General features: G+C 43.8%; 2 protein-coding genes and 1 long non-coding RNA gene across 5 annotated transcripts in view; 1 reads left to right on the plus strand and 2 right to left on the minus strand.

The window, feature by feature from the left end:
* Positions 1 to 13,743, plus strand: part of LOC118966032 (uncharacterized) — a 26,349-nt gene extending 12,606 nt beyond the window's left edge. The window contains exon 3 of one of the 2 annotated variants that reach the window (XR_016483224.1): positions 13,487 to 13,621. This is a non-coding gene — a long non-coding RNA (uncharacterized LOC118966032). Of the gene's footprint in view, positions 1 to 13,486 lie in introns of both variants that reach the window. The other variant, XR_005053231.2, reaches the window with a different exon arrangement.
* LOC110531972 (transmembrane and coiled-coil domains protein 1) overlaps positions 1 to 27,484 on the minus strand; it is a 466,184-nt gene that overhangs the window by 233,202 nt on the left and 205,498 nt on the right. The gene's annotated exons all lie outside the window — the stretch shown is intronic.
* Positions 12,664 to 21,362, minus strand: LOC110531969 (rabenosyn-5). Of its 2 annotated transcripts, none has more exons than XM_021615517.3 (13): positions 21,038 to 21,362; positions 20,123 to 20,404; positions 19,853 to 19,987; positions 19,220 to 19,320; positions 18,950 to 18,995; positions 18,639 to 18,800; positions 18,210 to 18,472; positions 18,053 to 18,123; positions 17,842 to 17,928; positions 17,633 to 17,735; positions 17,364 to 17,468; positions 16,936 to 17,208; positions 12,664 to 16,785 (listed from the first exon to the last, which is right to left on the minus strand). In XM_021615517.3, exons 2-13 carry the CDS (start codon positions 20,283 to 20,285, stop codon positions 15,946 to 15,948), a joined length of 2,349 nt encoding a protein of 782 aa, XP_021471192.3. In that variant the 5' UTR covers positions 20,286 to 20,404; positions 21,038 to 21,362; the 3' UTR covers positions 12,664 to 15,945. The 2 variants fall into 2 exon arrangements, with proteins under 2 accessions (XP_021471192.3, XP_036843762.2); XM_036987867.2 differs by having other exon boundaries at positions 20,123 to 20,418; positions 21,038 to 21,181.

The following is a 27,484-nucleotide window of genomic DNA, read 5'->3' on the forward strand; positions in this document are numbered from 1 at the left end:
CAGGAAGATCACGTCAGTGACTCAAACCACTCAAGTGACACACAACTCCTAGGACGGCATGGAAGAGCACTAGTAGGCCAGTGACTCAGCCCCCATAATAGGGTCAGAGGCAGAGAATCTCAGTAGGGAGAGGGGAACCGGCCAGACAGAGACAGCAAGGGTGGTTCATTGCTCCGGTACCTTTCCATTCACCTTCACACTCAATCATAGGACCTACTAAAGAGATGATTCTTCAATAAAGACTTAAAGATTGAGACCGAGTCTGCGTCTCTCATGGATAGGCAGACCATAAAAATGGAGCGCTATAGGAGAAAGCCCTGCCTCCAGCTGTTCACTTAGAAATTCTAGGGACAATTAGGAGGCCTGCGTCTTGTGACCGTAGCGTACGTGTAGGTATGTACGGCAGGACCAAATCGGAGAGATGGGTAGGAGAAAGCCCATGTAATACTTTGCAGGTTAGAAGTAAAACCTTGAAATCAGCCCTAGCCTTAACAGGATGCCAGTATAGAGAGGCTAGCACTGGAGTAATATGATATATTTCTGGGGTTCTAGTCAAGATTCTAGCAGCCATGTTTAGCACTAACTGAAGTTTATTTAGTGCTTTATCTGGGTAGCCGGAGAGTAGAGCATTGCAGTAGTCTGTTACGAAGATTGGGAAAAAAGCTGTCCTTTTCTTGATATGTTTATCAAAAAAGAGATCAGGGTCCAGAGTAACGCAGAGGTCCTTCACAATTGTATTTGTGACGACTGTACAACCATCAACATTAATTGTCACATCCAGCAGCAGATCTCTTTGTTTCTTGAAACCTAGAACCTAGAGTCTCTGTTTTGTCTGAGTTCAAAAGTAAAACATTTTCATCCATCCACTTCCTTATGTCTGAAACACAGGCTTCACCATGTTTCATCAAAATGTACAGCTGTGTGTCGTCCGCATGGCAGTGAAATTTGACATTGACTTTCCGAATGACATCACCAAGAACCTTGAGGAACACTGAAACCATCCACAGAGATGGTCTAAACCAGGCAACAACTTGTCTGAATAGACCAATTAGGGTTCCCAATCTCTCCAAAAGAATGTGGTGATCAATGGTGTCAAAAGCAGCACTAAGGTCTAGGAGCACAAAGACAGATGCAGAGCCTTGGTCTGATGCCATTTAAAAGGTAATTTACCACCTTCACGAGTGCATCCTCAGTGCTACGATGGGGTTTAAAACCAGACGTAAGTTTTTCATATACTCTATTTGTCTCCAGGAAGGCAGTTATTTGTCTCCAGGAAGGCTGCTCAACAGCTTTTTCTAAAAGTTTTGAGAGGAATAGGAGATTCGATATAGGCCGACAGTTTTTTACATTTTCCGGGCCAAGGTTTGGCTTTTTCAAGAGGACTTTATTACTGCCACTTTTAGTGAGTTTAGTACACATCCGGAGGATAGGGAGGCATTTATTATGTTCAACATAAGAGGGCCAAGCACAGGAAGTAGCTATTTCAGTAGTTTAGTTGAAATGAGGTCCAGTACGCAGATTGAAGGTCTAGAGGCCATGACTATTTTCACGAATGTGTCAAGAGATACAGGATTAAAAAACTTGAGTGTCTCCATTGATCCTAGGTCCTGGCCTGGTTCTGTGGTTCCTAGGTCCTGGCCTGGTTCTGTGATGATTCAGGACAACTGAGATTTTGTGAAATACACAGATTCAAAGAGGAGTCCGTAATTTGCTTTCTGATGATCATGATTTTTAGTTTCTTAATCTCCTCAATTAGGTTGTAAAAATAGGATGCTTGAGCATCAATGAGGGCTCTTCAATATTGCACGGTACTGTCTTGCCAAGTTACTCGGAAGACTTCCAGTTGGGTGGAGCGCCAGTTCCGTTCCAATTTTCTGGAAGCTTGCTTGGGTATTTTCTGTATACCAGGGAGCTAATTTCTTGTGACAAATGCTTTTGGTTTTTAGGGGTGCGACTGCATCTAGGGTATTACTCAAGGTTCAATTTAGATCCTCAGTTATGTGGTTAACCAATTTTTGTACTCAGACGTCCTTGGGTAGGTGGAGGTAATCTGGAAGGGTATCGAGGAATCTTTGCGATGTCCGAGAATTTATAGCATGGCTTTTGATGATCCTTGGTTGGAGTCTGAGCAGATTATTTGTTCTGATTGCAAACGTAATAAAGTGGTGGTCCAATAGTCCAGGATTATGAGGAAAAGCATTTAGGTCCACAATATTTATTCTACGTATGACTGTGGTAATGAGTAGGTCCAGAGAGATGTTGGACAAAAGTCGATGATGACTCCAAAATCCTTTGAGTGGGTCCGTGGACTTTTCCATGTTGTTGGGGATGAATCAAAATTAGTTGGGTAACATAGATAAGATGTTTTATTTTCATAATATGCTTGTGAGATACATGTCATTTAGAATGTATATTGTTGTCCTATAGTGGTGGCCGTTTGCAATCTGTTCTCTGTCAGGGTTCAGTTACTTGGGCCACATAGAGGGGAGAGGTCAAGCTTGTCGTTATGTGTAAACGTATATTTTAAACCATGTGAAGGGATGATTGAGGGGGAACCAATTATCTCTTGGCTCCACAATGTCTGTGTGCCAGTCACTCCCTACTTTTCCCATCGGGGAGAGGAGGATGGCAGTGTCTGGAACCATTCTATGTTCCCTCTCTGGTTGCCCTTATCTTGACCTAGAGGCTCACTCTCCTCTCCGTGAGCTTGTCCAGAATGGGTTGTATTTGGGATGGGAGTGTCTAAAATGACAATTGATATATACCATTGGGTGAGGTAATGTCGAGATAAGGTTTAGGAGACCAAACTGAACGATAATTTATAGCCAATGCTGTCTGGCTATGGGATACTCCTCTCTGAAGTAAAGTCTTTCTTTGTGTAAGTTCCTAAGACCTGTGGTTTGTCATGTCGACTAGGGGGGTGGATCTTTGCTATAAAATATCTGTTGCCATTATGTTGACCACTCTCAACTTTTCATTAGAGATACTGAAATGTTGAATGTCAAAATGCTATTGCAAAAGCTTAATTATTATTAAAGGTGAAGATTAAGCATAACTCTGACTGGTGTGTGATTTGCTCTCTCATCAGTTGGTAATTAAGGAAATTTCCACGACAATGTGAATATTGAAATCCCCAAAAATGCAAATATGATCTGCCATGACTACAAGATTCTATAGGAATTCAGGGAACTCAGTGAGGAACGCTGTATACGGCCCAGGAGGCCTGTAAACAGTAGCTATAAAAAGTGAATGAGTAGACTGCATAGAATTCATGACTAGAAGCTCAAAAGACTAAAACGCAGCTGTTTGCTCTTGTAAATGTTAGCAACACCTCCGCAGGATGCGCGTGAGATATGGTCACTAGCGTAACCAGGAGAAGCCTCATTTAACACAGTAAATTCATCAGGCTTGAGCCATGTTTCAGTCAGGCCAATCACATCAAGATTGTGATCAGTGATTAGTTCATTGAGTATGACTGCCTTGGAAGTCGTTTTATTTATTTTATTTCACCTTTATTTAATCAGGTAGGCCAGTTGAGAACAAGTTCTCATTTACAACTGCGACCTGGCCAAGATAAAGCAAAACCACACAGTTACACATGGGATAAACAAACGTACAGTCAATAACACAATAGAAAAATCTGTATACAGTGTGTGCAAATGAAGTAAGGCATTAAATAGGGCAATATAGTCGAAGTAATTACAATTTATCAATATACACTTGAGTGATAGATGATGATGTGCAAGTAGAAATACTGATGTGTAAAAGAGCAGAAAAACAAAAACAAATATGGGGATGAGGTAAGTAGTTGGTTGGATGGGCTGTGTACAGCTGCAGCGAACGGTAAGCTGCTCTGACAGCTGATACTTAAAGTTAGTGAGGGAGATATAAATTTTTGCAATTCGTTCCAGTCATTGGCAGCAGAGAACTGGAAGGAAAAGCAGCCAAAGGAGGTGTTGGCTTTGGGGATGACCAGTGAAATATACAGTGCCTTGCGAAAGTATTCGGCCCCCTTGAACTTTGCGACCTTTTGCCACATTTCAGGCTTCAAACATAAAGATATAAAACTGTATTTTTTTGTGAAGAATCAACAACAAGTGGGACACAATCATGAAGTGGAACGACATTTATTGGATATTTCAAACTTTTTTAACAAATCAAAAACTGAAAAATTGGGCGTGCAAAATTATTCAGCCCCCTTAAGTTAATACTTTGTAGCGCCACCTTTTGCTGCGATTACAGCTGTAAGTCGCTTGGGGTATGTCTCTATCAGTTTTGCACATCGAGAGACTGACATTTTTTCCCATTCCTCCTTGCAAAACAGCTCGAGCTGAGTGAGGTTGGATGGAGAGGATTTGTGAACAGCAGTTTTCAGTTCTTTCCACAGATTCTCGATTGGATTCAGGTCTGGACTTGGCCATTCTAACACCTGGATATGTTTATTTTTGAACTATTCCATTGTAGATTTTGCTTTTTGTTTTGGATCATTGTCTTGTTGGAAGACAAATCTCCGTCCCAGTCTCAGGTCTTTTGCAGACTCCATCAGGTTTTCTTCCAGAATGGTCCTGTATTTGGCTCCATCCATCTTCCCATCAATTTTAACCATCTTCCCTGTCCCTGCTGAAGAAAAGCAGGCCCAAACCATGATGCTGCCAACACCATGTTTGACAGTGGGGATGGTGTGTGTTCAGGGTGATGAGCTGTGTTGCTTTTACGCCAAACATAACGTTTTGCATTGTTGCCAAAAAGTTCAATTTTGGTTTCATCTGACCAGAGCACCTTCTTCCACATGTTTGGTGTGTCTCCCAGGTGGCTTGTGGCAAACTTTAAACAACACTTTTTATGGATATCTTTAAGAAATGGCTTTCTTCTTGCCACTCTTCCATAAAGGCCAGATTTGTGCAATATAAGACTGATTGTTGTCCTATGGACAGAGTCTCCCACCTCAGCTGTAGATCTCTGCAGTTCATCCAGAGTGATCATGGGCCTCTTGGCTGCATCTCTGATCAGTCTTCTCCTTGTATGAGCTGAAAGTTTAGAGGGACGGCCAGGTCTTGGTAGATTTGCAGTGGTCTGATACTCCTTCCATTTCAATATTATCGCTTGCACAGTGCTCCTTGGGATGTTTAAAGCTTGGGAAATCTTTTTGTATCCAAATCCGGCTTTAAACTTCTTCACAGCAGTATCTCGGACCTGCCTGGTGTGTTCCTTGTTCTTCATGATGCTCTCTGCGCTTTTAACGGACCTCTGAGACTATCACAGTGCAGGTGCATTTATACGGAGACTTGATTACACACAGGTGGATTGTATTTATCATCATTAGTCATTTAGGTCAACATTGGATCATTCAGAGATCCTCACTGAACTTCTGGAGAGAGTTTGCTGCACTGAAAGTAAAGGGGCTGAATAATTTTGCACGCCCAATTTTTCAGTTTTTGATTTGTTAAAAAAGTTTGAAATATCCAATAAATGTCGTTCTACTTCATGATTGTGTCCCACTTGTTGTTGATTCTTCACAAAAAAATACAGTTTTATATCTTTATGTTTGAAGCCTGAAATGTGGCAAAAGGTCGCAAAGTTCAAGGGGGCCGAATACTTTCGCAAGGCACTGTACCTGCTGGAGTGTGTACTACGGGTTGGTGTTGCTATGGTGACCAGTGAGCTGAGATAAGGCAGAGTTTTACCTAGCAAAGATGACCTGGAGCCAGTGGAACCAAGGACCAGCCAACGAGAGTGTACAGGTCGCAGTGATGGGTAGTATATGGGACTATGGTGATGGCACTGTGATAGACTGCATCCAATTTGCTGAGTAGAGTGTTGGAGGCTATTTTGTAAATAACATCCCCGAACTCAAGGATGGGTAGGATAGTCAGTTTTACGAGGGTTTGTTTGGCAGCATGAGTGAAGGAGGCTTTGTTGCGAAATAGGAAGCTGATTCTAGATGTAATTTTGGATTGGAGATGCTTAATGTGAGTCTGGAAGGAGAGTTTACAGTCTAGCCAGACACCTAGGTATTTATAGTTGTCCACATATTCTAAGTTAAAAGCGTCCAGAGAAGTGATGCTAAGGCGGGCGGGTGCGGGCAGTGATCGATTGAAGAGCATGCCTTTCGTTTTACTAGCATTTAAGAGCAGTTGGAGGCCACGGACGGAGTGTTGTATGGTGTTGAATCTCATTTGGAGGTTTGTTAACAGTGTCCAAAGAAGGGCCAGATGTATACAGAATGGTGTCGTCTGCGTAGAGGTGGATCAAAGAGCGACAAGAGCGACATCATTTATATATACAGAGAAAAGAGTCGGCCCGAGATTTGAACCCTGTGGCACCCCCATAGACTGCCAGAGGTCCGGACAACAGGCCCTCCGATTTGGCACACTGAACTCTATCAGAGAACTAGTTAGTGAACCAGGCGAGTCAGTCATTAGAGAAACCAAGGTTGTTGAGTCTGCCTATAAGAATACGGTGATTGACAGAGTCGAAAGCCTTGGCCAGGTCGATGAAGATGGCTGCACAGTACTGTCTTATCGATGAGGGTTATGATATCATTTAGGACCTTGAGCGTGGCTGAGGTGCACCCATGACCAGCTCGGAAACCAGATTGCATAGCTGAGAAGGTACGGTGGGATTTGAAATGGTCGGTGATGTATTTGTTCACTTGGCTTTCGAATACTTTAGAAAGGCAGGGCAGGATGGATATAGGTCTGTAACCTGGGTCCAGAGTGTATCCCCCTTTAAAGAGGGGGATGACCGCGGCCGCTTTCCAATCATTAGGAATCTCAGACGATATGAAAGAAAGGCTGAACAGACTAGTAATACGGGTTTCAACAATGGTGGGGGAACATTTTAGGAAAGAGAGGGTCCAGATTGTCTAGCCCAGCTGATTTGTAGGGTTCCAGATTTTGCAGCTTTTTCAGGACATCAGCTATCTGGATTTGGGTGAAGGAGAAATTGGGGAGGCTTGGGCAAGTTGCTGTGGGGGGTGAAGAGCTGTTGACCGGGGTAGGGGTAGCCAGGTGGAAAGCATGGCCAGCCATAGAAAAATGCTTATTGAAGTTCTTGATTATCGTAGATTTATCGGTGGTGACAGTGTTTCCTAGCCTCAATGAAATGGGCAGCTGGGAGGAGGTGCTCTTATTCCCCGTGGACTTTACTTTGTCCCAGAACTTTTTGGAGTTTGTGCTACAGGATGCAAATTTCTGTTTGAAAAAACTAGCCATTGCTTTTCTAACTGCCTGTGTATATTGGTTCCTAACTTCCCTGAAAAGTTGCATATTGCGGGGGCTATTCGATGCTAATGCAGTACGCCACAGGATGTTTTTGTGCTGGTCAAGGGCAGTCAGGTCTGGAGTGAACCAAAGGCTATATCTGTTTTTGGTTCTACATTTTTTGAACATGGCATGATTATTTAAGATGGTGAGGAAAGCACTTTAAAAGAATAACCAGGCATCCTCTACTGACGGAATGAGGTCAATATCTTTCCAGGAAACCCGGGCCAGGTCAATTAGAAAGGCCTGCTCGCTGAAGTATTTTAGGGAGCGTTTGACTGTGATGAGGGGTGGTCGTTTGACCGCGGACCCATTACGGACGCAGGAAATGAGGCAGTGATCGTGAGATCCTGGTTGAAGACAGCAGAGGTGTATTTAGAGGACATGTTAGTCAGGATAATATCTATGAAGGTTCCCGAGCTTACGGATTTGGGGTTGTACCTGGTAGGTTCAATGATCATTTGTGTGAGATTGAGGGCATCTAGCTTAGATTGTAGGACGGTCCGGGGTGTTAAGCATATCCCAGTTTAGGACACCTAACAGGACAAACTCTGAAGATAAATGGGGGGCAATTAATTCACATATGGTGTCCAGGGCTCAGCTGGGGGGGGGGTCTGTAACAAGCGGTAACAGTGAGAGACTTAATTCTGGAAAGGTGGATTTTTAGAAGTAGAAGCTTGAACTGTTTGGGCACTAGACCTGGATAACATAACAGAACTCTGCAGGCTGTGTCTGCAGTAGATTAAAACTCCACCCCCTTTGGCAGTTCTGTCTTGGCGGGAAAATGTTATAGTTGGGGATGGAATTTTCAGAATTTTTGGTGGCCTTCAGCGAGGATTCAGACATGGCTAAGACATCAGAGTTGGCGGAGTGTGCTAAAGCAGTGAAAGAAAGAAAAACGTAGGGAGGAGGCTTCTGATTTGCATGAAACCAAGGCTTTTACGGTTACAGAGGTCTACAAATGATAGTGCCTGGGGAATAGGAGTGGAACTGGGTGCTACAGGGCCTGGGTTAACCTCTACATCACCAGAGGAACAGAGGAGGAGTAGGATACGGGTATGGCTAAAAGCTATAAGAACTGGTTGTCTAGTGCATTGGGGACAGAGAATAAAAGGAGCAGATTTCTGGGTGTGGTAGAATAGATTCAAGGCATAATGTACAGAGTACAGTGGAGGTAAACCTATGCGTTGCATGATGATGAGAGAGGTTTCGTTTCTGGAGGCATCAATTAACATAGGTGAAGTCTCTGCATGTGTGTGGGGTGGGACGAAAGAGCTATCTAAGGAATTTTGAGCGGGACTGAGGGCTCTACAGTGAAATAAAGAAATAAAAACTAGCCAAGACAGCAGTAGACAAGGCATATTGACATTGACAGCAGTAGACAAGGCATATTGACATTGACAGCAGTAGACAAGGCATAAAGCAATCACAGGTGTTGATCAGGAGAAGACAACGGGTAAATGGTGAAGAAATGGCAGAGCGTGTCAGTTAGATACATACAGGACCTGAGTTCGAGGCTGGGGCCTAAAGGTAAACAAAAGGAGGTACCGTGTTATTGAAACAGTCCAGGGGGAATCCGCTGTGTAGCCGAGTGATCGTAGGGTCAAAAGAGTAGCAATGGGTGAGTCAGGGTGCTGTATGGTATTCACTAATACGCTGGGCAAGCAGGGAACACAGACTTCAGAAAAAGCTAACGTGCCGGAGCTAGTAGATGGTTCTGCGGCAATATCGTAACAGAATAGCCTTTTGAGACCACATCGGGCAATCACATTGGGCAATCACATCGGCAGTCCAGTCGTGATGGATCGGAGTGGCAGGAATCCGGTGATATGGTAGAGAGAAGCAGTCTGATATGCTCTGGGTTGATAACGCGCTGTGCAGACAGGCAGGTGTTGTCCGAGCTAAGGCTGGCTGATTCCGGGGGAAAAAGGCGAGGACAGCTAGCCGTGGCTATCAAAGACTAGTAGCTAGTTAGCTGGCTAGCTCCTGATGGAAGTTCAAATCAAATTTATTTGTCACATACACATGGTTAGCAGATGTTAATGCGAGTGTAACGAAATGCTTGTGCTTCTAGTTCCGACAATGCAGTAATAACCAACGAGTAATCTAACTAACAATTCCAAAACTACTACCTTATACACACAAGTGTAAAGGGATAAAGAATATGTACATAAAGATACATGAATGAGTGATGGTACAGAGCGGCATAGGCAAGATGCAGTAGATGGTATCGAGTACAGTATATACATATGAGATGAATAATGTAGGGTATGTAAACATATTAAGTAGCATTGTTTAAAGTGGCTAGTGATATATTTTACATCAATTCCCATTATTAAAGTGGCTGGAGTTGAGTCAGTGTGTTGGCAGCAGCCACTCAATGTTAGTGGTGGCTGTTTAACAGTCTGATGGCCTTGAGATAGAAGTTGTTTTTCAGTCTCTCGGTCCCAGCTTTGATGCACCTGTACTGACCTCGCCTTCTGGATGATAGCGGGGTGAACAGACAGTGGCTCGGGTGGTTGTTGCCCTTGATGAACTTTATGGCCTTCCTGTGACATTGGGTGGTGTAGATGTCCTGGAGGGCAGGTAGTTTGCCCCGGTGATGTGTTGTGCAGACCTCACTACCCTCTGGAGAGCCTTACGGTTGTGGGAGGAGCAGTTGCCGTACCAGGCAGTGATACAGCCCGACAGGATGCTCTCGATTGTGCATCTGTAGAAGTTTGTGAGTGCTTTTGGTGACAAGCCGAATTTCTTCAGCCTCCTGAGGTTGAAGAGGCGCTGCTGCGCCTTCTTCACAACGCTGTCTGTGTGGGTGGACCAATTCAGTTTGTCTGTGATGTGTACGCCGAGGAACTTAACTTACTACGCTCTCCACTACTGTCCCATCAATGTGGATAGGGGGGTGTTCCCTCTGCTGTTTCCTGAAGTCCACAATCATCTCCTTAGTTTTGTTGACGTTGAGTGTGAGGTTATTTTCCTGACACCACACTCCGAGGGCCCTCACCTCCTCCCTGTAGGCCGTCTCGTCGTTGTTGGTAATCAAGCCTACCACTGTAGCAAATTGGAGTGGGTCTAGGGTGTCAGGTAGGGTGGAGGTGATATGGTCCTCGACTAGTCTCTCAAAGCACTTCATGATGACGGAAGTGAGTGCTACGGGGGTAGTCGTTTAGCTCAGTTACCTTAGCTATCTTGGGAACAATGGTGGCCCTCTTGAAGCATGTGGGAACAGCAGACTGGGAAAAGGATTGATTGAATATGTCCGTAAACACACCAGCCAGCTGGTCTGCGCATGCTCTGAGGGCGCGGCTGGGGATGCCGTCTGGGCCTGCAGCCTTGCGAGGGTTAACACGTTTAAATGTTTTACTCACCTCGGCTGCAGTGAAGGAGAGTCCGCATGTTTTGGTTGCGGGCCTGTCAGTGGCACTGTATTGTCCTCAAAGCGGGCAAAAAAGGTATTTAGTCTGCCTGGGAGCAAGACATCCTGGTCTGTGACTGGGCTGGTTTTCTTTTTGTAATCCGTGATTGACTGTAGACCCTGCCACATACCTCGTGTCTGAGCCGTTGAATTGCGATTCTACTTTGTCTCTATACTGACGCTTAGCTTGTTTGATTGCCTTGCGGAGGGAATAGCTACACTGTTTGTATTCTGTCATGTTTCCAGTCACCTTGCCCTGATTAAGCGCTTTCAGTTTCATGCGAATGCTGCCATCAATCCACAGTTTCTGGTTTGGGAATGTTTTAATCGTTGCTATGGGAACGACATCTTCAACGCATGTTCTAATGAACTCGCTCACCGAATCAGCGTATTCGTCAATGTTGTTGTTTGACGCAATACAAAACATATCCCAGTCCACTTGATGGAAGCAGTCTTGGAGCTTGGAATCAGATTGTTCGGACCAGCGTTGAACTCGGGAGCTTCTTGTTTTAGCTTCTGGAAGTTAGAATAGCAATGATCCAAGGTTTTACCAGCCCTGGTTGCGCAATCGATATGTTGATACAATTTATGGAGTCTTGTTTTCAGTTATAAGGAATAAAAATAGCAGATCCGTACCACATTGGGTGAGGCGGGTTTCAGGAAAGTATATTTAGTTCATAGATAGAAAGTGAGATTAAGAAGTATACAAAAAAAGGCCAGCTATTTACAGGGGATAAGACAAAGACAGATATACAGGTCCTACTGCGCCGCCATCTTGGATTCCATGAGATGTGAAATATCACAATCTCATTCAATAATGACAGGAATGGAAGTGGTCTTTATTCCAGTGAGATTGCTGAAGCGAACACCGCCACGTTTCACCTGGCTAACAGCCTGCTACCTGGCCTGCACCCCTATCTCTGTAATAGCATATTTAATAAGCCATATACTATTTAAGTTTCACTAATTCAAATGAATTAAACTTAATCATTATGACACACCCCTCACTACTGTCATTGGTTACACTAATTGCACAGTGTGTCTACATAACCTGGTTCAAGTATAAATGACATTACCCTGAGGAAGGCACAGTGATGCTGAAACGTTGGTAAATACACATTAAATTGCTGGGAGATTATACATGGTGTGCAACTTTATTTTGATAGTTTATAATTATCAGTCTGAAACAGTACAATGGCAAAGGGGCATAAAGATGGAGGAATTCAGATACGTCTTCATTTGAGCGCTATCCATATTTTTTAAACTACGGCACGCGACATGGTTCAATGTGCCGATAAATCAACACAATATACTTTTTAATTTGTTTTAATTGCCGGCGTTTGCGGTATGTACATGGGGGCCGCCATCTTTATGCACTTTGTAGAAATTACATTTCAATTTACTCAACTGGTTATCTGGGTAGTTGGTCCTTATGCAGCTGGAAATTTTCGGACAAAATATCCACAGGGAATATTACTAAAACAACTTTTTTAAATGCTAGTACTGCTAGTACTGCTGTTAAGATTTCTATCACCTGTGCAAAACCATGGGCACGTTCAGTACGAACATGTTTGAGAACATTGTAGATAGAAATTCCACAAATAGGGGAGATGTGATTCCTTATTCTACATAGCCAGTTTATATTCTGAATTTTCCAAAATGTCCTGCTGAAGCGCCCCATACAACAACAAAAAAAGCTCAGTTAGTATGCATGCATCATGCATGTATTAAAAAAAACATGTATATTTTGTCACATCCACCAGGTGCAGTGAAATGTGTTGTTTTACATCGTCAGCCATAGTAGTACTGTGCCCCTGGAGCAAATTAGGGTTAAGTGCCTTGCTCTTGGGCACATACGTTGTGTGCCTCAGATGAACAAACAATCCGTGAGAGCCACGCAAATCGGTTTAATAGCCTAATACTTTACTGTGGCTATTTTGTCTCAAATTTTGGTGCAAGGACAAACTCACTAGACACTCGGGAGAGTAAGTTCCAATAAAGTTTATTCAACATTCTGACTTGTAACAAGGGATCTATTACCGGTGTGATCATATAGCCTACCTCAACTTTTGAAATACATTTTTTTTTAAATGTCCCAAACAACAATACATTGGCAGGTAAATTCAAGCAAAGCCAGTATGTGGTGATAATGTATTGGGCCAGCTTACTGCACAAACCTCATTGCTAAAGTACTGTTTAATTGGTTAATGTTGCATAGGCTTACCTTTTTAAGTCATGTTAATACAAAATTAGAGCGGTAGATCTCGGCATATATTTTGACTCCTAAAAGGTTGGTGACCACAGGGTTAGATGCTACGCTCTTGTCTAAAGCTTCCCATTTGAAACAATTAGCGCATATTATAAAATGTTGGCTGTTTGCCCGCACATTTTTTTTCTTGAGTCAGGTCAAAGTTCAGTAGCCGAAGTCAACACTCCCTTCATCTGTGATTGGGCAACAGTAGGAGTGTGAACATGAAGTGTTTGCCATTCAAGGAGAGACTTAGCTTTCATGCTATTTCTTTCACCTGAGAAATACTGCACCAAACTTCTTAGATGTATAATTGTGTGACTTAAGACCCTCTGCAAAAAAATCGACTTGATTTTGAACTTCTTTAAATTTGAGTATTTTGAAGAAGTGTTACGGCTATGTTTTTGCTACGGTTGTTCAAGTGAAGGTCTTTAGGGAGTATGCGAGCAGACTTTCAGTTCGACTATCCGAGTTCTAGGAGCAAACCTATGTGTACAGTATGTATGATTTGGTTCATTTGTCTTCCCCTTGTCGTTATTTTTCCTATCCCTCCCTTCACAGCGAGGCCCTGCAAGCGGAGGCTCTAGCCAGGATGGAGGCTGCTAACCCAGCCAAGTTTGGGCCTGAGAAGTACTGTCTGAAAGGAGGTCCCCTGCGACCAGCACCACCCAAAGAGATGACAGGGAAAGACCACGCTCAGGTGCTAGCTGCACAGGACTAAGACTGGAAGGAATCATGGACTGAACTGTTATTTAGTAGTATATCATGTTTCACTGGAAATATTGTGGATGTTTCTGTACATTAAAAACCAGACAGGATTTAGTTTCATTGTCAGCTGTTGTAAACAATGATGATTTGGAGATCGGTGAACTAGAATCTGCTCCTTAGATTCGTGAGGTTGAAAGTATATAATCTTTGCAACACACTATCACATCGTGTCGATGGAGTGGGTGAATGAAAAGGCCACATCCTATTGTTCACATAGGTCATGTCTTTAATTAGTGTTGTGTGACGGAACCTTCTACGATAACAAAAGGCAAACTGGCAACATTATCAAAGCTACTCGACAAGTCATTCACATTTGCCACAAATACATTATTCATGTATGAAAATGTTTGGTTTAGATGCAACACAGCTGAGAGTTAGTGGTGCATGATCGATTACAGCGAACACAATACTGCTTTAGTTCAAAATGACAAGTACTATTGTATACTTTGCAAGGAAAGCGAACCAGTACTTGGATACATCAAAGTACTTATTCAACAGGTGACACAGGAGTTTGCCAACAGTATAAATTATACTTGGTAGCGTGGAATAGGTTTAGTGTTAATCTATTGTCATAGGTAAATTATCTTTAAGAGATTAATCAAGATAGTCTTTTATCCTAAAGTTGCCACAACCTTATGGATACAGAGCAGGCTGATATAGGTGCCAAGCAGAGCACTCTGTGTGCCTCAGACCTAAACAGCTCAACTGTTGGTGTTCTGAGTTAATGGTAAGTGATGCCAAGAAAGACTTTGCTGAATCAGTTGCATAAATACACTAAATACAGACTGAAGTTACAAGACTAGACAGCTATTGAATAAGGATGACAAAGGCCAATATTCTGAACCAGGCTTGGCATAAGAGAAAGTAAATGGGATGTTTTTTTTTACCCTGTAAAGAGCTTTAGATTTGTTCAGAGCAGAACAGATTCTGACCCTCAGTGCACTAAGAGAACAGTAGGAGAAACAGCATGAGAGACTAGGACAATATCAGCTTTGAAAGCCTACTTTGGACCACTGCTGAAGTGCCTCCTAGTGATGTACACACACTGAAAGCTAATGCATCTATCCTGCAACAGACACAAACCAGCTTACAGAAACTGAAGGAGGCAAAGTAGGATTTCAAAAACAGTTTGTTGGTTTCGCTCATGTTTTGTTCAACATTTTCTTCTAGTGGTCACGACCCCCAGGGATGACAGAAGACCGAGATAAAAGATTATGTGTGAACGGCAATGAGTTTCCACTCCCCTACAAACATGTATGTGAAGATCTGACAGACAAATGTAGCGGTTACAGGTTAGACATGCTTAGTATTCAGGGCTGCATTTGTGTGCAGACAACACGTTTTCATGGCACTCACAGCTGCCATTTTAAACTATTCAGAGTAAACCAAGGTTGGGCCGATGTGATTAAATACAATATAAGGACAAAAATGGCATAGTCTGGAATTATCTGGTCATTAACGTGCAAATCAATTATATCAGCTATCGCAGTATTTGGAGTAGCATATCGTAGGTCTCATATCGCCCAACCCTTGAGTGAATGTTTTCAAAACCATGTGATCTTGAATGCAACCCTGATTCTACATGAGATATCTATTGTGTAGCAGGACTACAGATCGATGTCTGGCCTCAAATAACCTCCCTTATGACCCCTTGAATCCTCTCTCCAGTGGCCGAATACAGACATCTGTCTGTAAGTGATGATACTCTGCCCTTGTGCTTCTTACCATACAAATATAATAAAAACCAACCTGGGCTCCTAAAAGACACCTTTATAGAGTGAGAGTGTTATTAGTAAGTACGAGAGTGAGAAAATCAAAACACAACCTAAATGCATCTCGTGGTCGGCATCCTTCTAGTGGCTTGGCTGTCAAAACCTGAGAAAGCCTCAAGTCTGTAGATGCTTCCTCTCCTTGACCTGCACTTGGTAGGGCAATCAGGATCGGCAAAGAAATAATGCTATTATTATTAGCAGTTTATTCACATCAGTGCAGATGAAGGAAAGGAGTATAGGCTATTGGAGTATAGACTGAGATGCACCCTCTGGACCCTGGCTCTGGAGGGCTACTCACCAAGGGTGGCGCTGGGTGATTCCGTCACCTAACACAACCTAGTATCAACGAGATCATTGGTCATTTAAAGGGAACTACCGTCGTCTCAGGAGTAGCCTTCTAGCCCTGGGTGGGCAGCCCTGTTGTAAGCGTCAGGTAATGGTATGGGGGTATGAGAGAAAGAGACAGGGAGGAGGTGTCTGTCAGTGTGTCTTGCTCTTCTGTTCCTGTAGCGTGCGCTGCAGCTCTCTCAGGTTCTCCGACAGCAGTTCTACCTCGTCTAGCCTCCCGTTGAGCTTGGCATCAAATATGTACGCCCGTATATTATCGATCTGCTGCAGCAGCAACTCCTCCTCAATCACGTCAACATCCGGCATCGCCTCCTCATCCTCCCCCTCGAAGGGATTGGTCGAGGCTCCCGGCGGGGTACACCCAGAAGCCTCTTTAAAAGGGTTACCTTCATTGTTTTCCTCCTTCACTTCGAAAGGGTTGCCAGTGGCGCCCTCGGCCTGCCCCTGCTCTTCCTCCCCACCCTCTTCCTGCTCAAACGGGTTGTACTCCTTCTTCCCGTTAGCCACCTCCTTGTGCTCCTTTTGGATCTCCTCGAAGAACGGATTGGAAGGATCCTCCACAGGGGTGGAGTCTTCCTCCTCAAAGGGGTTGAGGGAGGAGCTGTTCTGTCCCTCGCCACCAGGAGGTGTCACATCTCCCCCCAGCCTCCTCAGCCGGGGGGGTGACTCCTCATCCTGGTCGGTCAGGGCAGGGAAGGCCCTCATGGACAGGGGGCTGCTCTCTGCTTTAGGTGTCACCTCTTCCTCCCCCTCTTCCTCCCCATGGAGGCTCCCTATATCGGTTAGGTTCAGTGAGCCCTGCCAGGTGTATGTGGCCTGGGATCCTGGGGCTTGGCTCTGGGCCCTGTGCTCCCTCTCCCCCCTCTCTCTGTCCTCCAGGCGTTGCAGCTCGTCCTGCTGTAGACTCTCCTCCTGCGCCAGCCTCTGGGACAGAGCGATGGCCAAGCTGGTCTGTTGCTGGTCGTACTCATCCTGGGAAACACATAGTTCAACAAATAACACCCTATTCCTACACAGAGCCCTACTTGATGTGGTGCATTGTAAATCACAGTATATACAACAATGAATGCCTTGATCAATACTAGTTGTGGTACATGTCTAATATAATGTAGGTTTCCACACCTGCAGCTGCCTGAGGTTCTCCTCCAGCATGGCCACTTCGTCATGCCTCTGGGCGGCCTTGGCCTGCCGCAAGAATGACTGGATGTTGTCTATCTGCTGCAGCAGGGGGTCCTCCAGCTCCCCGCACGTGTGGAGGGTATCAGAAGAGGGCAGCCATCCCCCAGCTTTGGTCATGCGGGGGGCCCTGGGGGCCTGGGGAGCCTCCCCATTGGTGCTGGCAGCTGGGCGGTTCTTCTCAGAGTCCTGCCTCCTTTTCTGGGCCACCTGGGCAATCTGGCAGTAAAATAGGTAGGTAAGCTTTTAGAGACAGCTTCATTATAAAACACTAATTGTGTTGCTTTTTGCTTGTCTGTTATCATAGATATATTAGATCCTTATTGGAATATCATTGTTGGGTCATTAGATTAAACAATAAGCAGCCTACTCACCAGTCTCTCCTGCGTGAGCCTCTTCTCCTGCTCCTGCTTCCTCTTCTCCTTTAGGTCCTCATACTTGTCCTTAGTGGGTAGAGACATCAGACCCAGCAACTTCTCCTGCAGGAGGGAGGGAGAAGTATAGAGATGGGGGGGGGGGGTTGCTTGAATATAGTATGTAACTTTACTGGTGGCAGTCTCAGTTATCAATGACACGTTTAGTATGCTATTCAGCTCATCCATAGCTGCTCTGTGTGTACAGTAGTGTACCCTCTGTGTCTCACCTGGACAAACAGTGTGGCTGTGTATCTGACCATCCTCTGCAGCTGGAGAGTCTTTTGATGGGGTTGTGGCTCCTCCTTCATTCCCAGTGTTAAGATCTTCTTACTGACATGAATATATATAGAGAATGTTATAATATGGTCGTTTAGCAGACACTTTTATCCAAAGTGACTTGAAGTTAGTTAACACATGTTCTGTAAACGGTATGTACCTCAGTGCGTCGATCAGTTCGTAGTATTTCTGGACTTCCATTCTCAGTCCACCAGCCGTGTCCAGGTTATAGGTGGTCTCTCCAGCACTGTGAAAATGGAAGTTTGACAATGAGGATAAAACAACCGAACCAGAGCCACATATAGCTCTGGTCAAATGTAGTACGCAATATCGGGAATGAGGTGTCATTTAAGACACAGGCTATATCTTACTTGAGAGACTCAGCCATTCTGATATACTCTGGAGCCCTCTCATCCACCTTGTCCATGCACAGTCTCAGCCTCTGGGAGGAAGACAGGAGATGGATGGTGAATGACAGGAAGTACACTACATGGTGAACAAGAGGAAGCACACAGAGCTCTGTGTTACCTCATAGAGCTTGACAATGTCAGGCACGTGGTCTTTCTCCTCCAGTTTCTGCTGTCTCTTCATCAGGGTGTCCATGCAGTGGAGGCAGCAGCGGATCCTCTCGTCATCCTTCTCTTCCAGCATTGAGGTGACACTGCTCAGGCTGCTGATGCTGCCCCTCCTGGAGCCCATCCCGCTGACATTGCCCCCGCCCCCTGTTGGAGGGGACTGGGACTGGCTGCCCGTAACACTACGGGCCTCCCGAGTCCCACTGGTCAGCTTGTCTGGAGAGAAGAGAACAAACAGGGTGAGGATTCACTGAGCAACACTGAGATATGTTGCAATAATATGTAACACTGTAGTATGCATGTAAACACATGCACACGTTATATATGTCCATAATGTGGTGTGTTTATGTGTGTGTGAGTGTGAGTGTGTAATTCTACTCACAAGCCAAAGGCAGGGGCACAAACTCCATGCACTTCCTACACATGATGGAGCCACAGAGGCGGCAGTGGTGTCGCCTGTTGCGAAGGTTGAACTTGTTCCCGCAGTCGGGACAGAACGGAACATCAGAGTCGCTCACCCACGCCACAACAGACTTTTCAATCGCTAGAGAGGAAGAGAAGAGGCTTTTCTGGATTCACACAATGAAAATGACATTCAAATCCACACTGTACTCAATAAGAAGAAATGCGGATCTGATATAATGTGATGGTGAATACCAAAACACACTGCAATATGAACCCCACTTAACTCACCTCTAATTTTGCCTGCATCTATGTTCATCCTGTCAAAAGATGTCAGCTGAAACAGAACACAGGATACATGGTGAGTCATGTTCTGACAGTATCTTGGCCAGGTCGCAGTTGCAAATGAGAACTTGTTCTCAACTAGCCTACCTGGTTAAATAAAGGTGAAATAAAATAAATAAAATAAAATAAGGGCAGTGTAACTGCTACTGTATGTGTCAAAGCCACATTGACAAACAACTTGTGATTGTCTGCTGTAGTTTGTGCAAGAGTCCTCACTTTCTCCAGCCTGATAATGAGCTTGTTGACCTCGATGACATAGTGGTCAATCCGGGCAGCTCTGTGCTTCTTAAAAAAGTCCATATGATTTCTTGTGGCTCCTATGGGGTATAGGAGGGACACCATCAGACTGGATGGAAGGGTGTTCCATTACAATGTAGCACCACATTTTCAATTCAGTCAAGATGACTCACTAGCATTCAATGACCAGACCAATACATCTCTTATGTAGTGTAGATTTAGTCACTTTATACAATGCACTCTAAACAATGCCATTTTAATAATGTTTACATGTCTTACATTACTCATCACATGTATATACTGTATATTATACCATCTATTGCAACTTGCCTATGCCGCTCAGTCATCACTCATCCATATACTTACATGTACATATTCTCATTCATCCCTTTAGATATGTGTGTATTAGGTAGTGGTTAGGTAATTGTTAAGAGTACTTGTTAGATATTACTGCACTGTCGGAACTAGAAGCACAAGCATTTCACTACACTTGCATTAACATTTGCTAACCATGTATGTGAGAAATAAAATTTGATTTGGGAAGCCCTCTACCACACCATCTCTTTCCTCTACTCCCAGTAACCCCCCCCTGCATACTTCTCCCAGTCTCACCCAACTCCTGAGGCTCCCACATGTAAGGGTCCACTCCGCCGTAGTAGAAGGACTCATAACTGCCCGTCTCTGGCTTGTCTTCACCATCCCTCTTCAGCAGCTTGTCTTTGGCTTTCTTAGCCTTCTGGACCAGACCTGCAGCCAAAAGGAGAGAGTTGTGATTACTTCAAGCAAGGATGCATGCCTTCTAAAAGTATTATCAGAGACCCTTTTGATTTAGAATTTCCTTTGCTCCTCCATGATGTGCATATTTAGTCTGGTAGAGCTCACTCTTGAGTTGTCCCCTGACATGTCGATCGTCCCCAGAGTGCTCCTCCTCGTAGTGTTCCTGGAGCTGGTAGAACGACTGCAGGTCCTTCAGGCACAGCGGGCACAGGAAGCCCTCCTTCACCTCCCCTGTGCCCTCGAATGGGGGTGGGTAGCTGGAGGCCATTTTGGTGGGGGTGGGTGCAGGATGGTAACAGAGACACCCAGGGTGTGTGTCTGTCTCATGCCACGCCCAACTGGGTGTGATTCCCACCCCTCATCTGCTCCATTATGACAGGAGAAAGCCTGAGAGGCAGAAACTGATCGTTTGAAGCAGTAGAGGGGTTAAGGGTACTGACAACAACATACATACATGTAAGAAGTTCAGACGTTAATGGAAGTCATGGTTTAGTGGCTTACTGAATGACGAACTCTAAAAACTTCCAGCATGAAAGACTTGTCAGATGACATTGAAGTCACTGATTAACGTTACCTACTGAACGCTAACTGCTCACTTAAATCCTATGCATGGCGTTACTTAAAAGAACCGCGTTTGAAAGAATAAACAGACTAGCTAGCTAACTAACTTACAATAGCTAACAACGGCTGCAGTCGGCTGTGTTTAGAACTCTCCATAAGCCAGTGATGGCTGTGATGTAGCTAATGTATGTTTACGGTAGTCATCTGTCTCACCTTGTATCTGATTGAGGGACATATTGGCACTAGGTAGGGACATCATTTGATTAGAACCAGCCAGTCATAGATAGCTAACTAGTTAGAACTATTCACACTAGCTAGCAATTAGCTGGCTAAAGTTAGCAAAAGGCTAACAACCTAGCTAACTAACAGTTAGCTACTGTAGATAATGACGTTTCGCCAGTAGTGAGTATACCGTTTGCTATGACAAAAAACTATCCAAAGACGCATTTGTGTACTTACATATCACAATGTAAACCTGTTAACGGTGCAGTTTATGAATGAAATGTTGACAGCTCGCTACAACACTCTTCGCGGTTGAAAGGTTAGCCGCCCTAGCCTAGTCATGTGACTAGCATACAGCCAAGACCAGAAGGAAGAACGCACAAAATGCATATGGATGGGAAAGCCAGGAGGCACATATTTGACTTTCTGTCCTTTTTCACAACAGGAAAACATACATTTATCAGAGGAAACAAGTGTTATTGGACACACTGAACATCACAGTGGTGATGTCCACCCCTTCCTTTATACCTCAGTGGTCCTCCCTAGAGAAGGGTTGCGGTTCAAACTCACCTACCCTCCCATTATGGGGAATCACCGTCGCCATCTTGGCGGGCGGTCCAATGATTAGCCAAGTAAGGGAAGTTTGGTACGTAAGCCCCCGGTTTTAGTCGGGTTTGGGAGAGCACAATTTTATTTTAAGTTGACTGAGAACACGTTCTCATTTGCAGCAACGACCTGGGGAATAGTTACAGGGGAGAGGAGGGGGATGAATGAGCCAATTGTAAACTGGGGATTATTAGATGGTTTGAGGGCCAGGTTGGGAATTTAGCCAGGACAACAGGGTTAACACCCCTACTCTTAGGATAAGTGCCATGGGATCTTTAATGACCTCAGAGAGTCAGGACACCCGTTTAACATCCCATCTGAAAGACGGCACCCTACACAGGGCAGTGTCCCCAATCACTGCCCTGGGGCATTGGGATATTTTTTAGACCAGAGGAAAGAGGGCCTCCTACTGGCCCTCCAACACCACTTCCAGCAGCATCTGGTCTCCCATCCAGGAACTGACCAGGACCAACCCTGCTTAGCTTCAGAAGCAAGCCAGCAGTGGTATGCAGGGTGGTATGCAATTATGTTCACTAAGGGGCCTGGAAATCCCCATAATTCAAATCGCGACGATTGTACATCCGCTAAGAAAAGTCCACGAAAACTTAAAAACAATGTAACATCAATGTAACATAAAAGTGTAAGTAAATTCATATTAATGCCATTGAAATGTAGATGTTTTTTGCATTGGATATATTTACCATATCATATGGAGACAGAAACAGAAACATTTTACCTTATAAGTAGACACAATTGCAAATGATTAAATCTTTATAATAGAAATAAAATAAACTATTTAGTTCCGAATTTAACTTTAATTACATGACTTTACTCTTCACATGGGAGGATTTCATTGAACAAAAAAAAAGGGAATATTGAATGATTCATCGCATCTCCCAAAAATGTTTTCAACATACATCTGTAAAATGAGTCTAGAAACTAAAGCTTTGGTCGTCTTCCTCTCAGGCTTCCATGTCTTCTCCCTGGACCTCCTCAATGTCCACCTAATCTTCACTGTCACTTTCCAACCTTGTTGAGGATTTCTCAAATTTGCCCAGATGGCCACCAATTTTTCAACCCTTGTATTGGTCCCAAACAAGGACCAGTTGCACACTGAGGCAGCTGATGTTGGTGGGATTTGGAGGATGATGGAGGCAACAGGGGAAAGAGCCTCAGATCCACAAAGTCCCTTCCACCAGGTGGCTGATGAGATATTTTGGCACAACTGCCATATTGCATCTCCATCCCAAAGCCCTTGCTTGGAAGTGCACTTTGCCAGACTGCCAAAACCCTTGTCCTCATCCAGGCCAAGGTGGAGAGACACGGTAGTAATGACACCATAGGCCTTGTTGATCTCTGCACCAGACAGAATGCTCTTGCCAGCATACTTGGCAGCATACACAGCATACTCCAACATGTATGCTGTGGCGAGTATGGGCTTCAGGCAGAAGTCTTCACGCTTTTGATGTATTTCAGAACTGCAGTTTCCTCTACTTGGAGCAACAGTGAAATGGGCAGGGCAGCACGGATTTCTTATCTTACATCTGCAAGCAGAGTCTGAACATCAGACAAGATGGCATTATCTCCCACAATCCGTGCAATGGTTACTGCCATAGGTTTCAGGGGTTTCAGGCTGCTCACCCAAAATACATAATCCAGGAGGATCCTCTTGATGGTGTTGTCCATATCGGCAGACTGTGATATGGCCATTTCTTGGAGAGACTCCTTCCCCTCCAGGAGACTGTCAGACATGATGACAACACCACCCCAATGGGTGTTGCTGGGCAGCTTCAGTGTGGTGCTCTTATTCTTCTCACTTTGCTTGGTGAGGTAGATTGCTGCTATAACTTGATGACCCTTCACATACCTAACCATTTCCTTGGCTCTCTTGTAGAGTGTATCCATTGTTTTCAGTGCCGTGATGTCCATGAGGAGCAGATTCAATGCATGAGCAGCATAGCCAATGGGTGTGATGTGAGGGTAGGACTCCTCCACTTTAGACCAAGCAGTCTTCATGTTCGCAGCATTGTCTGTCACCAGTGTAAATACCTTCAGTGGTCCAAGGTCATTGATGATTGCCTTCAGCTCATCAGCAATGTAGATGTCTCATCAGCAAGGGGTGTCTGTTGTCCCTTGTGTCTGTGATCTTGTAGAATACTGGTTGAGGGGTGGAGATTATGTAGTTAATTATTCCTTGCCCACAAACATTCGACCACCCATCAGAGATAATTGCAATACAGTCTGCTTTCTCTATGATTTGCTTGACCTTCACTTGAACTTCTGATTCCAGGAGGACCATGAGCTGTTGCTATCGATAAGGTGTCTGATTCATCATTTTCACCTCATGTAGAGGGACTTTTGTCAGAGGTTGCTTGTTGTGAGCGCTGAGGGAACTTTATGCACTTGGCCAGATGATTCTGCATCTTTGTTGCAGTCTTCACATATGATTTGGCACAGTATTTGCAAATGTACACAGCTTTTCCCTTCTACATTAGCTGCAGTGAAATGTCTCCACACATCAGATAGTGCCCGTGGCATTTTCCCTACAAGATTAGGAAAAAATGAGTAAAAAAACAAGCAAATACAAATCCATGTACAGATAAATAGTTAAGCAGTTAGATTAAACAACTCCTTTGTGAGATAATTGTTTGAAAATGAAACATGTATGGAAACAGGTGAATTAACACTCAGTTAGCAGGCTCAAGCAAGCTAAAACCCACATGGTATAAAAAAGTAACTAGCGGAAATTGTTAACAAGTTAGAAATGATTTAAACACACTTTGATGTAGGCTACTATTTACTAGTTAACAAACATCATATATGTCATATACAGTGCCTTGCGAAAGTATTCGGCCCCCTTGAACTTTGCGACCTTTTGCCACATTTCAGGCTTCAAACATAAAGATATAAAACTGTATTTTTTTGTGAAGAATCAACAACAAGTGGGACACAATCATGAAGTGGAACAACATTTATTGGATATTTCAAACTTTTTTAACAAATCAAAAACTGAAAAATTGGGCGTGCAAAATTATTCAGCCCCTTTACTTTCAGTGCAGCAAACTCTCTCCAGAAGTTCCGTGAGGATCTCTGAATGATCCAATGTTGACCTAAATGACTAATGATGATAAATACAATCCACCTGTGTGTAATCAAGTCTCCGTATAAATGCACCTGCACTGTGATAGTCTCAGAGGTCCGTTAAAAGCGCAGAGAGCATCATGAAGAACAAGGAACACACCAGGCAGGTCCGAGATACTGTTGTGAAGAAGTTTAAAGCCGGATTTGGATACAAAAAGATTTCCCAAGCTTTAAACATCCCAAGGAGCACTGTGCAAGCGATAATATTGAAATGGAAGGAGTATCAGACCACTGCAAATCTACCAAGACCTGGCCGTCCCTCTAAACGTTCAGCTCATACAAGGAGAAGACTGATCAGAGATGCAGCCAAGAGGCCCATGATCACTCTGGATGAACTGCAGAGATCTACAGCTGAGGTGGGAGACTCTGTCCATAGGACAACAATCAGTCGTATATTGCACAAATCTGGCCTTTATGGAAGAGTGGCAAGAAGAAAGCCATTTCTTAAAGATATCCATAAAAAGTGTTGTTTAAAGTTTGCCACAAGCCACCTGGGAGACACACCAAACATGTGGAAGAAGGTGCTCTGGTCAGATGAAACCAAAATTGAACTTTTTGGCAACAATGCAAAACGTTATGTTTGGCGTAAAAGCAACACAGCTGAACACACCATCCCCACTGTCAAACATGGTGGTGGCAGCATCATGGTTTGGGCCTGCTTTTCTTCAGCAGGGACAGGGAAGATGGTTCAAATTGATGGGAAGATGGATGGAGCCAAATACAGGACCATTCTGGAAGAAAACCTGATGGAGTCTGCAAAAGACCTGAGACTGGGACGGAGATTTGTCTTCCAACAAGACAATGATCCAAAACATAAAGCAAAATCTACAATGGAATGGTTCAAAAATAAACATATCCAGGTGTTAGAATGGCCAAGTCAAAGTCCAGACCTGAATCCAATCGAGAATCTGTGGAAAGAACTGAAAACTGCTGTTCACAAATGCTCTCCATCCAACCTCACTGAGCTCGAGCTGTTTTGCAAGGAGGAATGGGGAAAAAATGTCAGTCTCTCGATGTGCAAAACTGATAGAGACATACCCCAAGCGACTTACAGCTGTAATCGCAGCAAAAGGTGGCGCTACAAAGTATTAACTTAAGGGGGCTGAATAATTTTGCACGCCCAATTTTTCAGTTTTTGATTTGTTAAAAAAGTTTGAAATATCCAATAAATGTCGTTCCACTTCATGATTGTGTCCCACTTGTTGTTGATTCTTCACAAAAAAATACAGTTTTATATCTTTATGTTTGAAGCCTGAAATGTGGCAAAAGGTCGCAAAGTTCAAGGGGGCCGAATACTTTCGCAAGGCACTGTAAAATATATTCACCCCACCCAGTATTGTAATCAAAACTTACCAGAAAGCATGTTGTCTTTGGCTCAGACAGTGTAGTAGTGTGGGCTCAATAGCTTCTCATTGGTGTGCAAGATCCTGAGAATCAGCTGTACAATTCCATTGCATTGAGTTGCAATTCCATTGAATTGGGGATAGTTTAATCAAAATATGCCACAAGATCTAGAATTAACTTATGTGTATCCCACAAAAAAAGCTTCACTGTTATAAGCTAACTTTTTTGATGAATTTAATCAAAATTCCCAAGATTCCCAGGCTTAACTTCCCATGGAAAGTTTCCGACCCTTTGCAACCCTTGTCATGACGTTGCCCTCTTTGAGTACAGCGAGCACCATCCCCCGCTCTCTGCTTCTACAACCAGACTCCTGTGGGCAGAGTGAGGTCATAAATTCCTAAGGAAAACCTTGCCTCATGGACAAACAGTTATAGAGGGTAAACTTTCACAGAGGACAAAGGAAATCCTTCCACCTCACAGAACGTGAGGTACGAACAAATTTCATGTTCCAGAGTAAGTGTAAAAGATCGGTGAAGAATCCAGCTACGAACTGGTGCGTTTGTCACAACTTGGGAAGCTCATGGGAGATGGTATGGTCACATTACCATAACGCGGTTTATGTAATAGCCTTAGATATGAGGTTTACATCTAATTGTTGTATAAGATGAATGAGTAAGGATGATACTGTTTGTATAATGGTGTAATATGAGTGTGGACTGTTTAATGAAGAAAAATACAATTCCCTTTTGATTTGAACTAAATCAGAGGACCGCCCCTGAGCCCAGTTAGGGTCAGACATCCTGGGACAGCCCTCTTCTGCCATTCTGAATAAAACCCAACTTTGAGAAATTATCACCAGACCATGTTTTTCTACATTAGGAAGGGGACTTAGGTTATAGACCAAGCTTTACTCAATTACGAGAGGGCTAAAGGTGTAGACCATTGCTGAATCTTTTTAACCATACCACGTGGTTAAACTCTTAGACTATCGATACCGACAGAATGAGAACAAGTCTTTGATACTAATTACTAGTCTGCAGCTAGGGATTCTGCATCATTGAACACGAAGAACGACAACCGCCGAAACATTTATTCTATAACGAATGTCACTTTGAACTATCCCCTCTAACCAAGACCGAGAGAGAGAGGGAGAGATGGACAATTCTACAATAGAAATACTTTTCACCGGCGATCAAGACGACATACTGAGCGTAAATATATATATTGATTGCAATTGTTCCCGAATGAGTGAGAGTTCATGTGTAAGGGATTAGCATTTTAATTGTTATAATTAACTCTGTAGGGACTTCTTAGCTGACCCCCCATTGCCCCTTTGTCTAACAAGCTGCCATGCCGGTTCAGCCCACTAGGGCACATTCTATCATTTTATGTGACCATATTTACTGTTTGTTTATGCATTTCTGTGAATTACTTAGTTAGTAATAAATTAATGATTTAAGACCATTTATGTATGGATGACTCATAGTGAAGACTGGATTCGTGCAGATAACCAACAATTTACGACGTTTGGAATGAGACTAACGTGAGGTAAAATTAATAAATAATTAATCAGAAGACTATTGATCAGATATG

The sequence above is a fragment of the Oncorhynchus mykiss genome, chromosome 9, assembly GCF_057628025.1.
Source record: "Oncorhynchus mykiss isolate SJ-2025 chromosome 9, ASM5762802v1, whole genome shotgun sequence".
Taxonomy (NCBI): Eukaryota; Metazoa; Chordata; class Actinopteri; order Salmoniformes; family Salmonidae; genus Oncorhynchus; species Oncorhynchus mykiss.